The 12,769-nt window shown below is 41.5% G+C and overlaps 2 protein-coding genes and 1 pseudogene across 3 annotated transcripts; 2 read left to right on the forward strand and 1 right to left on the reverse strand.

Annotated features, from left to right (window-relative positions):
- The first annotated feature begins 1,530 nt into the window (after positions 1–1,530).
- Positions 1,531–2,744, forward strand: zmp:0000000930 (telethonin). Its single transcript, XM_035419222.1, has 2 exons — positions 1,531–1,875; positions 2,333–2,744. Exons 1-2 carry the CDS (start codon positions 1,739–1,741, stop codon positions 2,742–2,744), a joined length of 549 nt encoding a protein of 182 aa, XP_035275113.1. The 5' UTR covers positions 1,531–1,738.
- Positions 2,745–3,923: 1,179 nt separating this feature from the next.
- Positions 3,924–8,453, reverse strand: ccdc127a (coiled-coil domain containing 127a). 2 transcript variants are annotated; one of them, XM_035391764.1, is made up of 3 exons: positions 8,260–8,453; positions 7,426–7,554; positions 3,924–7,084 (listed from the first exon to the last, which is right to left on the reverse strand). In XM_035391764.1, the coding sequence occupies exons 2-3, from the start codon at positions 7,541–7,543 to the stop codon at positions 6,402–6,404; spliced, it is 801 nt and encodes a 266-aa protein (XP_035247655.1). In that variant the 5' UTR covers positions 7,544–7,554; positions 8,260–8,453; the 3' UTR covers positions 3,924–6,401. The 2 variants fall into 2 exon arrangements, with proteins under 2 accessions (XP_035247655.1, XP_035247665.1); XM_035391774.1 differs by lacking the exon at positions 8,260–8,453 and adding an exon at positions 8,012–8,253.
- Positions 8,454–9,686: 1,233 nt separating this feature from the next.
- Positions 9,687–12,147, forward strand: LOC118228072 (annotated as a pseudogene).
- Positions 12,148–12,769: the final 622 nt, after the last annotated feature.

Here is a 12,769-nt window from a genome sequence, read left to right on the forward strand (position 1 = left end):
TTACATCATTACTAATTCAGGATTTATTACTCCATTATAAAAGGACGTGTCTGTTTTTTATATGCACACAGTAGAACATACAAACCGAGAGTTACAGATTGACTGGAAGTAGCATACAAATTATGCATGGTTATAACAGCTTTATTATCATTAAAATATAAAAATGTCAATTAAAGTTTTAATTACTAATTCATTTAAACTTAAGGTTGACGGCTAAACAATGAGAGTGAACGATTTCAAAATTGGGCAACAATAATGATTCTTAGAACTTATGTATTTTGATGTCATTTTCAAAGTTGTGAACATTTCAGACAGCTTCCACTTCCAGTGTATCTCAGAGGTTCTGCTGTATGTGTATGTGTGTGTGTCTTCCAAAGACACATAATGAAATTGTAATTTAATCTGAAACAGGTGATCAGGTCCTCAGAAAGCATGATTAATGGTTTCTTCATGATCTTGTGTTACACATGAGGCTGCTGCATAACCGACAGCCCAAATTAAGCTTGCATTACAGCTTCACCATGACATGCAAAAGTGAAATATCACCATATCACCAATCTTCCAACAAATCAGGAGGAACAATATTCAGAGGTCACCCCATCTGCAGATGGGGCACACCCAAAGCCAGTATTATTTTTCATATTCTGTCCAATAACAATAGCGCTACCATGATGAGCTGGAGGAGAGTAATCCCCTGGTGAACTTGACATGAGCACATCTTGTTCCTGCTCCACAAGTGTGGTCATATTGCCTCTTTAACACCTGTTCGAAACAAGGACAGAAAGCTCTTTGGCAGGTGTCCCTGGGTCCTCCACAGTATGGATCGGCCTGACAGTAATGGCATTGCATCCTGTGCGAGAGAGGCCATCACAACGATCTTCAAGGTAGGGAATTTTAATCTCCCCGTCCACATGCTGACAGCGTAGACACTTAAACAATCACTTCTACATATCAGTGTCTGAGAAATCATAGCTTTGCCCTATACACGTATGTGTTTCTGAGAAAAGCAATAGGTGGAAATTGTGTGAATAACACGCAGTGTACAGGGCAAAATTATTTACTAGCTGTGTTTATGTTAAGGCTATGTTATGAAATATCATTGGCTGCTATTTGTTTTCTACATCAAATGAGACAATCACAAAAAAACAACAGGACGGAAGTGATGCAGTAATTGTGATATGCAGATTTTGAATTCCCATTTGTGGATTTTGTAATTGTTTTGGAGATACAGTATGTTGGATTTGAACTTGAACAACAGTAGTTTTTGACATTGCTCAAAAATATGCAGCTCATTTGATCAAAAGGACCAGCTATGAATGAAATCTAATGTTATAAAAACCAAATATGAGTAATTTATTAAAATGAAACATTCTAGACACTTCATTTAAATGTCGTTTATAAGGAATTTAAAGCAGACTGCTCTTCCCCAGCACTCATTAACTGCAGCTGTGTGCCAGGTCTGAAAGAAGAGACGCGCGTCCTCAACTCCTCAGTGGAACTGTAATTTATATCATTACACAAATGTGCAGTTCATCATTTCGTCTCTCCATGGCTGTTGAAAGCTAATCCTGAGCTCGCGAATCCAATGAACATATTTGCCATGATGCAGTGGAACAAAAATAGGGACGTGCCATTATTTAAGAGGAACAGGAGGGTCGTATGGGTGTGACTGTTTTTCACTGCGAGCTCAGAGCAAAAGCACAACCCAAGCCAGCTGGGTGTCTCTACTCGTTTCGTGATGCATTGCCTAAGCAGAAAGGTCAGCTCTTATCTGGTGAATGCTCACTGTGATGTGGAAGAGGGCAATGAGGAAAAGAGGGAGCACTACCATTGTACTTGGCTGGACCTGGTAATGGAGACAAGACCAGAACAGAAGTATGTGGCAGCATAACAAGCTTCTGCGCTAAACTTTATTTGGTCTCAAAGCAGTTGTGACTTTGTATATCATACTCACAATGAAGTAGGCTATATCTTAAATTTGCTATTGTATGAAACATGTATTTAAGATTAGATTTGAAAGTGAATCTTTCCTGTTATTGTAGGAATTTGCCATTTATGTAATTATGTAAACAAAATTGTGTTTCTGAGTTTGTGCATTCATACTTATTTTGAACATACATTGATTCTATTCAAAATAATATGCATTTGATGGATTGGCTGATGTTTTGTTACTTATATTATGGTTATATGTAAAATATGTTTCACATATTTACTTCTAGTGTACAGTATACACTTTTGAGGGAAATTAAACTTTGACTGACTTCATTGCTAGACTAGCATTTGAATATTTGATGAGGCATGATTTTTGTGAATGATATTTTACTTTTCACAGGACAGCATTGTTAGAGGAGGATTCTTCACGTAAGGAGACCTACGAGCAGAAACAAGAGGCAAATTTCCTGGTACAGAGACACCCCAACCAAACGATCCGGCTGGGTAGACAGGGGCAGAAGATGGCCGAGCACCAGCTGCGCTGTAAGAATGTTCTCCCTGTGCCAATCTTCACACCAGGCAAACCACCGTCACGCAAGGAGTCAAACCGAGCATTCAGCCCCACAGAGCTCAGATCTATCATGGAGTACAAACAAGCGCTGTCGAATGGCATGTGTCTGCAAAAGACTGAAATCTCCAAAATCACCAAACACATGCCAAAAGTCACACAACCCGCCTGTATAGCCCATAGAGTATCAAATCTCATCTCACCACCATGTGAATCCTCTCATAGTCCACAGAGATGCCAGTGAAGACCCAGTAATGTGACGTAAACTGGAATACATTCATAACCAATCACGGACCTGCAATAATATAATTATACAACAGAATGTAATTGGAATTTTCCAGAGGTGAATGGATGACAGAGTGGTTAAATGATATAAACTGTGGTACAATAGATGTAGCCCATTATAGGCCTACCAGTTGGTGCTGATATCAGCCTACAGCAGTTTCAAGATATACAGTGAGCTCTATAATGTATATAAGACGTATATATTTCTTTCTTTTATTTAAGGGTATTATACATTTTGGTTTCACCGTGTAGAAGCATTTTTTATAAATAGTCCCCCCATTTCAGGGCATCATAATGTTTGGGACAAATGGCTACAGAGGTGTTTCTGATTATTGTTCAATTGCTTCTTCAGTGCAGGTTTAAGACAGCTTACAGCATCTAGTTCTGATATTAACCTTTTGACTGCCTTTGGAGTCTATTATTGGCGTTTGTCAACATGAAGACCAGAGTTGCCAATGAAAGTCAAGGAATTGATTATGAGGCTGAGAATAAAAAAACTAAAAAAAAGTCAGACATAGCGCAACCCATAGGCCTACCAAAACTGTTTGGAACATCATCAAGAAGAAAGGCAGCACTGGTGAGCTCAGAAATCATAAAGATCCTGGTAAGCTAAGGAGGACAAGTCACTGTAGAGCTCCCAAACCACTGCTACCTTCACAAATCCCTCCTCAAAGCTATTAATAAAAAATCAAGATGTCAAAGTTCTTTGCACTTTTCAAGTGCACAATAAAGAAAAATGAGAAAACTAATTTATCTGTTCCACAACTACAGGACTTGTTTAGTGGAATGTCAGACCCGCAGAATATTGGTATAAATAATGTGCTTAATAATAATTAAAACAAATATATGTGTCTTTCTCTGGCTCTTCCTCCATTTATTTACAGCATTACAGTCATTCATCAGCTTCTTGCCCAGTTGTCTGATATTATGGACCTTTTCACGAGACAGTCGCCTCTGGAGGCTAGCCCAATTCACTACCAGGAAAAATACAGTTGGGAAACATCAGTCCTGGTGACTGCGCAAGAATAAACAATTGTTCCCAGTGCTTCAAGGTACGAAGTTCTGTTGGAAGCATAGCTACTCCAATACCGTACAAACAAGAGAGAGAAATAGAAACCATGAAACAGAAGAGCTGTAATGATAGCCAGGATAGAGGAATGGCACCCATTTTATGATGTTCCGATGTGCTGTTCAGATAACGATGACAATTACTTTTTATTGCTCTGAAGCACTTTGACCACACTATATACAGGAAGTTCACTATTACGAGGAGTAACTATATGTCAACCACTGCTGAAAGACATTAAAACACAGGCACTTGCTTCATTACGTAGGCTACATCATTAAAGCACCCACTTTGATGTTAACAACCTACAGTACAATCCATTCTTACTTGATATTAAAACTGGTATAACATCTTTGTATAAACACATTTTATTTTAACAGCACTGATAGCATCAAGTTTTATATTAACATTCGCATTTTTGATTTCCCTTCTTAAGATGTAACATTGTAGTTACATTAAATCAGCCACTGTTCTATCAGTAGTTTTTTTTTACATCAAACATCATGAAGGTTTCTAACAGCAAAATCATGTGTGTAAGCTCAATATAATGTTAATGGTTTCAGTTCCAGAAAGACCGTAGTTCTCATATTTCAAGACTATGGTAACAGACAACAAACCTAAAATTCACGTTCCTCCTCTTTTTCAAATATACCTTTCACATAGTCAGTGCTGAAGTGTGTAAAAAGAATTATCTGAACTGAATGTACCATCAGATCTACACACAATATTTTATTGTTCTAAAATAGATCATGAATCGAAGCACCAAAAACAGCAAAAAAACACATTTGTGTTCTTACACTAACAGGAGAGATCCAATATATAGCTAATTGTTCAAAGAGCAGTTGATCATTGATTGCATAGTTCTCATTTGCAAAAGTCTGATTGAACTGTCAAGTTGAAAGATCAGAAAAACATGGTAAATGTATGTATCTTTTGCTTCTTTTAGTGTCATAAACAATTCAAACATTACACTGGCAACTGGAAGACGGCACTCAGTAGAGTACATACCTCTGCCAACACTATGCAATTGTCAAGATATGCCAGTTCCAAATGTCGGATATTCACCAAAAGTCAATTCCTTCCATACCGTTCACAAGAGGATATACATTTTCATGCCTACATCACAAATAGGGCATTGATATGCATGTTTAAATCCTACCCACGCATTTTAGTGGGTTACTGCGGTACCACATGGCCAATCAGCACAGCAGTTGTACAGTGGCTGGACATGAACTCTTCCACACACCCCTGCTGATAGGCACAAAGTTTCATGGTGTTATGTGAATCCATTCAGATATGCCTTTGGTGAGAAGTCTGACACACTGACACACCCCCTTTTGGGCAATCCGTGTAAACAGTAAATCAGTTCTTCCTAGCCCCGTGAGCAAGCTTTCCACAGTTTCATCCAAAATTATGTATAACTTTTGGAGAGATCCTGCTATCAAACAGGTGGAATGTGGCAAAACAAAAGCCCTGCCTTCTCTGTTTGTCAAAGGTAATAACTTTATAGAGTGCGTTTCTGCTGTGGTAAAAGAACCCCTGTGGCACTAGAATCCCAAGTTCAAACAGTGCATGTTCCTTACTCATACTACATTAGTTATACGTATCATGGCTGGGTGTTTTCATGGAATCTATGATTTTTGCCATTTTTTTGGCTGTTCCATTTTTTTTTCCATTTCAGGATTTCCCCCATATTTAGTGCGTTCTGTGATTTTCCATCAGTCTTGGTTGGTAACTGTCAACCTTAAAGTAGCCTACAGAGTGATTTGAATAGGTCTATGCATTTTGCCAAATGCTGTGAAAAATAAAGCATGATAATGTAGACAGATTCTGGAAGGCATTGGGATCAGTTATTAACAACTCGTCAGTTGTTGCAATCAGATGTTTCATGGCCCCAGTCAACAGTGAATGCACCTTCCTCTATTACGGTAACGTCGCTCTCAATCAAAGGCTCAGACCTCACAATGTATAACATGTACCCAAATAAAAAACGCACACACGGTACCCTATTTCATTATTTTAGTAGCTTGAGGAAGCTCAGTTTCAACAACTTTGCTGTGACCGCTCTGTGACTTTCACCAATATTTTCCATTATAAACACCCAGCCTTAGTTATACATATAAAACACTTGTTTTCCTGTTCAACAACTAAGAACACAAGCAAAGTGATTTTGTAACCCAGTTCAGGGCTAATGCATAGATTCAAAAAACTGTAAAGGAACAACATCAAACCACAGCTTTTCAATTAAATTACTCTTTCAGCACACCAGACATTCTAAAACTGAATTACTTGCATGTGCTCACTGCAATGACTGTTAAAAACATTACCCGTACAGTCAAACCTAGTGATTCTACCCAAAAGTGATCAGAACATTTTCTGACTTGTAAAAGTTGACTCACATTTTGCCAGCACTGCAAAAATAGCATATGCTAGCAGATAGTACTATCATGCCCAATGTTTTTAATGCACACTAAAAGCCCTGTTCGTGTCAGCAATATCAATACTTTCTCCACAGAGCAGCTTCAGGTTCTCATAGTTATCCTGGTGAGGTCACTTTTGGTTTGGCTTCACACCCAGTAGAGATTCCTGTGCCCTCTTGTGTTTCTGCAAAGTAACCTGCAGCTTCCAGAACCTGAGGTACAACCACATCAGGCTGCCGTTCTTCCGCTTGTCCCCGGTCAGGACATCGCAGTGGCGGTCATTTCTGAAGATGTCCTCCAGATCGCTCTCCATGTTCAGCTCCGCGGCCAGCGGCTCCGCGGCGGCCCGGTTCAGCAGGTCCCTCTCCATCTCCAGCCGCCACTTCCGGGGGAGGAAGGCGTTGCAGAAAGCGCTCTGCCGCTCCACCAGCCCGGCCTCAAACTCGCTCAGCACCGCCGCGGCGCTAGCCTGCCGCTCGCTCTCCCGTCCCAGCGCGTCCTCGAGGAGGACGGCTGCCGCGCCGCGCTGCGCCACCCGCTGCTTCTCCTCCTCCAGCGCCTGGCGCTCCTCCTGTAGCCGCTTGCGCTCCTCCAGGAGCTGCTGGCCCTGGGAGTGGACCGCCTGCCTGTAGCCCTGCGCGCGCTGCCGCTCCTTCTCCAGATCCAGCTCCACGCGGGCCGCTGCCCGACGGCTCTCCGTCATGGCCTGCCTGTACTTCCGCTCCAGCCTGTTGGACACGGCCGTCAGATCTCGGGCGTACCCAGCTTTCACCTCCCCAATCTCCCTCTTTGACTCTCTGGTCCAGATCCAGTCTGCAGAAAACAGCACAAGTTCAGCAGACAGGCCACATGTATGACTAGAAGAAGAGAGTCAGACACCAGTCCTGGAGAAGTGTCAGCTAGTTTTTGGTGCATTTCCACACTTAAGTGACACATTTAAATCAACGGTTGGCTAAAAAGCCAAACGCCTTGTTTCCAAGGCCTAAATCGGTCACTGAATGACCGGAAATCAAATATACCCACAGACACCGTGGAATTTCACACCGCTGGCCTAAAAGAGCTCTCAGGCTTCCCCCTGCAATACGGGATTGCATACGTTACATTTATAGTTTTGGACACTGTTGTGAAAGTCCTCATGGCGATGTAATGCTTACGAAAGGCTGCCAGGCCAAGCACGGGCACAAGAAGAGCATAATTCCACTTGTTGCTGTCCCCGTCTCCTCGCCGGTCTGGTCCGAAGTTCCATCCTGGGGGGTCATTCAAGTTGTTCATAGAGAGAAGCCCTAGAGCAAGAATATTTTTGAGTGCATTTATGTCCCGAATTAAAGCAGCATTTTCAACCTTATACAATCACACTGAATGGTTTACACAAGACCACCCATAATGTCACAAAAATTAAGGGAATATTCTGTGACCAGTCAGCTAGCGCATAACGTCTGTTATAAACACCTATCATTACAACTTCTAATAAGTAATCATTAACGGTGGGATAGCTAACTATGCCACTCCTCTAACAGGAAACTGGTACGGTGGCCTATAGTAGACAGATACCTACAGCTAACTCGGTTACATTGGCGTCCTCTGTAATCTTAGAAAATGTTAATTATTTTGCAACGGTTTACACAGGAAATACAGGTTTGCAAGCAGATCGGGGTTAGTCTATATCAGGCTAAGCGTTCACCAATCTAGCTAACCATTACCCCAAGGCCCAGTCTTTGTATTCAGCTTGCAGCGACTCACATGCAGCTTCTAGTGTCCAGTCCTGGTCGACACTCGGCAGATAATTTCTAATGTGATTTTTATACAAATATAACCCAGGTGCTCAATAAGACAGTCAAGTTCTCGCTCACGTTTGTGATTCAATCGCAACTATGACTCCCTTTTTGAAATGTCATATTTGACGTTATACAACCAAGGCTTCACAAGCTTTAATGGACCCGACATCGCACATTTCGCTTAACGTTTCTATCGAAAACGCAGAAGCCTACCGTATTATCTTTCAAGTGATATAACGTGTTACAGATCGAAAAAACAGCGTAAGAGTTGCTTTCGGCTGAGGCTCGTTGTAAACGGAATGGTCAAGCAACTTGTAAGAAAGGTTGCAGTAAAGTTACTACTAATGTTGCAGCCATAGACAAACATATTTAACTAGACAGGAAGGCACGCCTTCTTGTGAAGATTGAGAAGCCCCGGATGTAAGCCTGTACTGCGCATGCTGAGGGCAGAACATTGAATATCATTCCATTAAAGTGGAGGAATTCCATGGGGAATTTCAGACTTTTGAAGGCGAAATAGAAATTCGAAACTCGATTAACGGACGTTACGTTTCATAGCAGATTGTGAAAATATGTAGGCCTAATGTGTATTTTTTAAATAAATATTTTCGCAAGACTGAATATAAACTGTGTTAGAGTTGAATTAACACTGGACATTTTACTAAGTAAAATATCAGGTCTGAAAATTGAAGAAAATAATAATAATAATAATAAAATTCTCAAATAAATGACTGATCCTTCCACTAATCCTTTACAGCCCTTAAACATAACCCAAATCTCCCCATCCCTAAAGCACTGTTTTCCAAACTCTAACCCTAATTCTAACCAAAAACCCTCCTAGCCAAGGAGTCACCTTTATTGTGTGACTTTTATATTAAGATAGTGAAACACAATATATCATCAATTCAACAAAGGAATAAAAGGAATTGTGTTTGATGTAATTTTTTGTTTTTCACTGAAAAAATATCTACATCCATAGTGTTACTTCCCAAAAGTGAAAAAAATGGGACCATCCAAAATGCATGTACAGTATGTGATTTAGAAAGACTCATCCCACCATGGATAGGCCTTCTAATCAATTGTGTTTTAATTTAATCAAAAAGTTTTAATTAAACTGGTTACACCCAGTAGCCACAAGATTAAACATGCTGTTGTTTTGAATTCCTTAGTATCTGCTCTTGGTAGTCAATGTACTTTAGCATTCACTTTGAGTACTCATGACAAAAAGAACCGTTCTGAAACACTGAAAGAATGTCATGCTAGACAAGTGAGCACTGATACACATCGGTGTTGTTGGCTCAGTGTTTTCTCCATAAATCTACCCACGAGAATTCCAGATGCACTGTGATGCCTGGCAAGTCTTAACAGGTAGTCTAAAGGGATCTTACCTACCCAGGAAGAAACAAGGGATCAGAGTTAACCAAGGACTGCAGATCTGAAGCTCTCCTGCAGTAGGTAAGACTTTACGAGCTCATTATATGACTGTTTCTAATTTTGTTAAACTTTGTGCAATACAAACAAAGCTTATCAAAGTGAATCAATGAGATATTTTGCACTGGACTTACACTGAGTGTTTGTTCAGAAAAAAAACAGCTGAAGTGTCTCGTAATGTAATATAAATTTATTTTAATACGCCTGATGGTTGTTTAATTAATGTCCGACTTTGGTGGGGGCTCCAGGGGGCTGGAGTCTTCCTCTCTTCGTAGCTTGCGACACAGTGTGTGTTACTGCTTCTGCGACCTCTGGCCCTGTGTTTCCTAATGGATGTCCTTCTGAAAACCGTCCTCCTGCTGTGGGCTCTTCGGGTCTCTGCCCAGGACCCTGAGTATGAAAACCTCGTCATTCAGCCTGCAAACAGCAAGGGTGAGGGCTAGTCTGAATTCAGGGATGTAAACGATGTCACCAGAAAATGCATATTGGACAACGAAGAGATGGTTATACAAATATTAATTGTAGGTAATGCCATTTATTGAATGTGGCTTTAACATGGCAGTGACCGCTTCTGCCCCTCACCTAGTTTTATTATCACTTAGTCAGAGATGAAGAGATTACGTTTGTCATTTGATCATGGACAGATCTATGATCAACACTATTTTAATCACCAAAATAGAGAATGAATAAACTGTGACCTTGATGAAATCGTGTAACTGTATACTTCTATAAAGACATTTTAGCAAGCATACATTTCTTTATTGAATTCTGTGGTTTAGATCAAAGTTATGATGTTGTGTAAGAATTTAAAAAATTGTTTAACAGTGTATGCGATTCATTCTATGATCTCTATTTCAGTTTGTATCTTAATTTACCTCGTAATAGATCATGTGCAGTTTGAAATATATTTAAACCTTACAATTACTATACCAAACATGTGGGGTTTCACTTGTACCCACACACTAATGAAGATTGAAATGTCTTTTTATGTAATTCAGGGGTCCCCCCACCCCTGGTCCTGGAGGACAGCATGATCTGCTGGTTTTCTCAGCATTTAATTGACTAAATAAAGTTGATATAATCCTCGCTTCATGGGTGAAATGGTTTAAGGTGAAAACAAAACCCAACAATCAGCAAGCAAATCCCTTGGTCCAGGAGACCCTATCAATCATTAGGATCTGAGTTGGTGACCTCCGGTCTAATGGATGCCCAATTTTGACTCTTCTTTGTGCCACCCAGATGACCGAGACTGCCCCATCAATGTGTACTTTGCCATCAACACATCGGAGAGTGTGGCACTGAGGGAGTACCCATGGGGGAGCCCGGTGGAGGAGCTGAAAAGATTCCTCAAGATATTTGTGGAGAAGCTGGAGGGTACCACTTTGAGGTCCAGCAAGGTTCAGTGGGCCTACGGTGGGCTGCACTTTTCTGACCGCATGGAGATCTTCAGCCGGGTCACCAGCGAGGCCTCTGTCTTTCTGGCCAGGGCCAAAGCTATCAGGTACATTGGCCGTGGAACCTTCATTGACTGCAGAACATGACGGAGCAGATGAGCCATGTTTCTCCAGGGAAGCTGCAGTTCGCCGTGGTTCTGACTGATGGGCACGTGACTGGCAGCCCGTGTGGTGGAGTCCAGCAGGCTGCTGAGGCCGCAGGCATGAATATCTTTGTGGTGGCTACGGGCCAGAACACCGCGGAGAGTGAGCTGAGGCAGATTGCCAGCTCCCCCGTGCAGCTCTACCGGAAGGACTACCTAGCGTTTCCGAGACCCAGCCAGGATGCAGCTGTCCAAATGATAACTGACACCATGGCAAGTCCAACCACAGGGCTGTTCCCATTGGAAGGTTAAGGGGTGCGCTCTATCACAGATCATAAAGAATACTGTTTAGCATTGTTAAAGTAGGGTCATCTGAAATTGCATCCCACTGAAACTGTGCAACCAATTTTAATATTTGTTCAATAAGTTCTGAACATCATAGTTTATCTCCTGAGTGGTTGAGTGAGTAAAGCTATTTACTGTGACTCCGGACTGAGCCTTATTTCTAAGCCATTGCAGATCGAGCTTGGGCTGTGTCGTTAGCTAACTATGATTGGGGGTCTACACTTACTGCCCTTACTGCTGAATAAATGTCCCCTAACTACTCACCAGGTACCTCCAGATCACTAACTGTCTTGAGAGATGTATCTCTCCTCTGATCAGCATTAGCTTTCTTATTATTGGCCATGTGGCTTGCGATATATATAATATGCATCTCTTTCTTCTTCCAGGTTAAGGAAGGCAAATTTGTGGTGAGTACAATTTCATTGTAAGATCAAGAACAATGCCATGTCCTCCAAGACATAGTGACCCAACTTTCTTCCTGAAAACAAATTTGAGCTCTTTAGTAAATCTTACAGTCTGGTGCATGTCTCATGTGCATGACGCATTTGTTTGGTTTCCCCCAGGGCCAAGGTCCAATGTCCTGTACAAACCACAGGGAGACCAGGTCCTAAAGGACAGAGGAGTCGAAAGGTAAGACAGACTGCAGCTTTGTGGTCAAGCATAGCAATTTTGTTAACAGAAACCTATGTTCAGGAAATATTTTTGTCTCTCATAGGGTGCCAAAGGAACTGAAGGTGCCATCGGAGAGCCAGGATTCCCAGGAGAGATGGTACGATGACAGACACTGAAGAGTAACTGGACAATGCTAACATAACGCTTATTTAATAGTACTTGAAAGTGCATTGATGAACAATGTGGAAAGTGCTATCAGCTGCAGCAGACACTACCCCGTTTGTCTCAGTCCTCATTCATGCTGGAACCATCTCACACGGAAGCCTCTTAACCATATAATCAGTGGAGGCCCCCAAGTGGCACATGGCATTAAGGCAGGTGTGGATAGTGCAGCGGTAGGCTACATCCTGTAGAAGGGTTATTAAGCTGGTGGCCTGGTAACCTATTGCGACCTACCTCTTGGCCCTTAGATCATTAAGATGAGAAGATGCAGCAAAAATATTTTAGGTCGCATCCCTGTTCTGTGCTCTTGACTGAATCCTGGCATCACCAGCGATTGATAATGTCATCCATGGAATAAGGGTTCCAGGGAACAGGACATCCTCAACGTTGCTGCTGAGTAGCATTTTCTGCCTTAAGTGGCCAAGAGTTGCAACCTGGGCATTCCAAACTGAGAAGAACAAACTGAGGAAAATGTAAAGAAGTAAAATAAAAGCACTCAGTAAATGATACCCTATAACACTCAGTTTTAGCATCATGAAGAGAAAATGTATTGAAACGCTTGTGTTTGTGTGATCC

Source organism: Anguilla anguilla, chromosome 1, assembly GCF_013347855.1.
Source record: "Anguilla anguilla isolate fAngAng1 chromosome 1, fAngAng1.pri, whole genome shotgun sequence".
NCBI classification, from domain to species: Eukaryota; Metazoa; Chordata; class Actinopteri; order Anguilliformes; family Anguillidae; genus Anguilla; species Anguilla anguilla.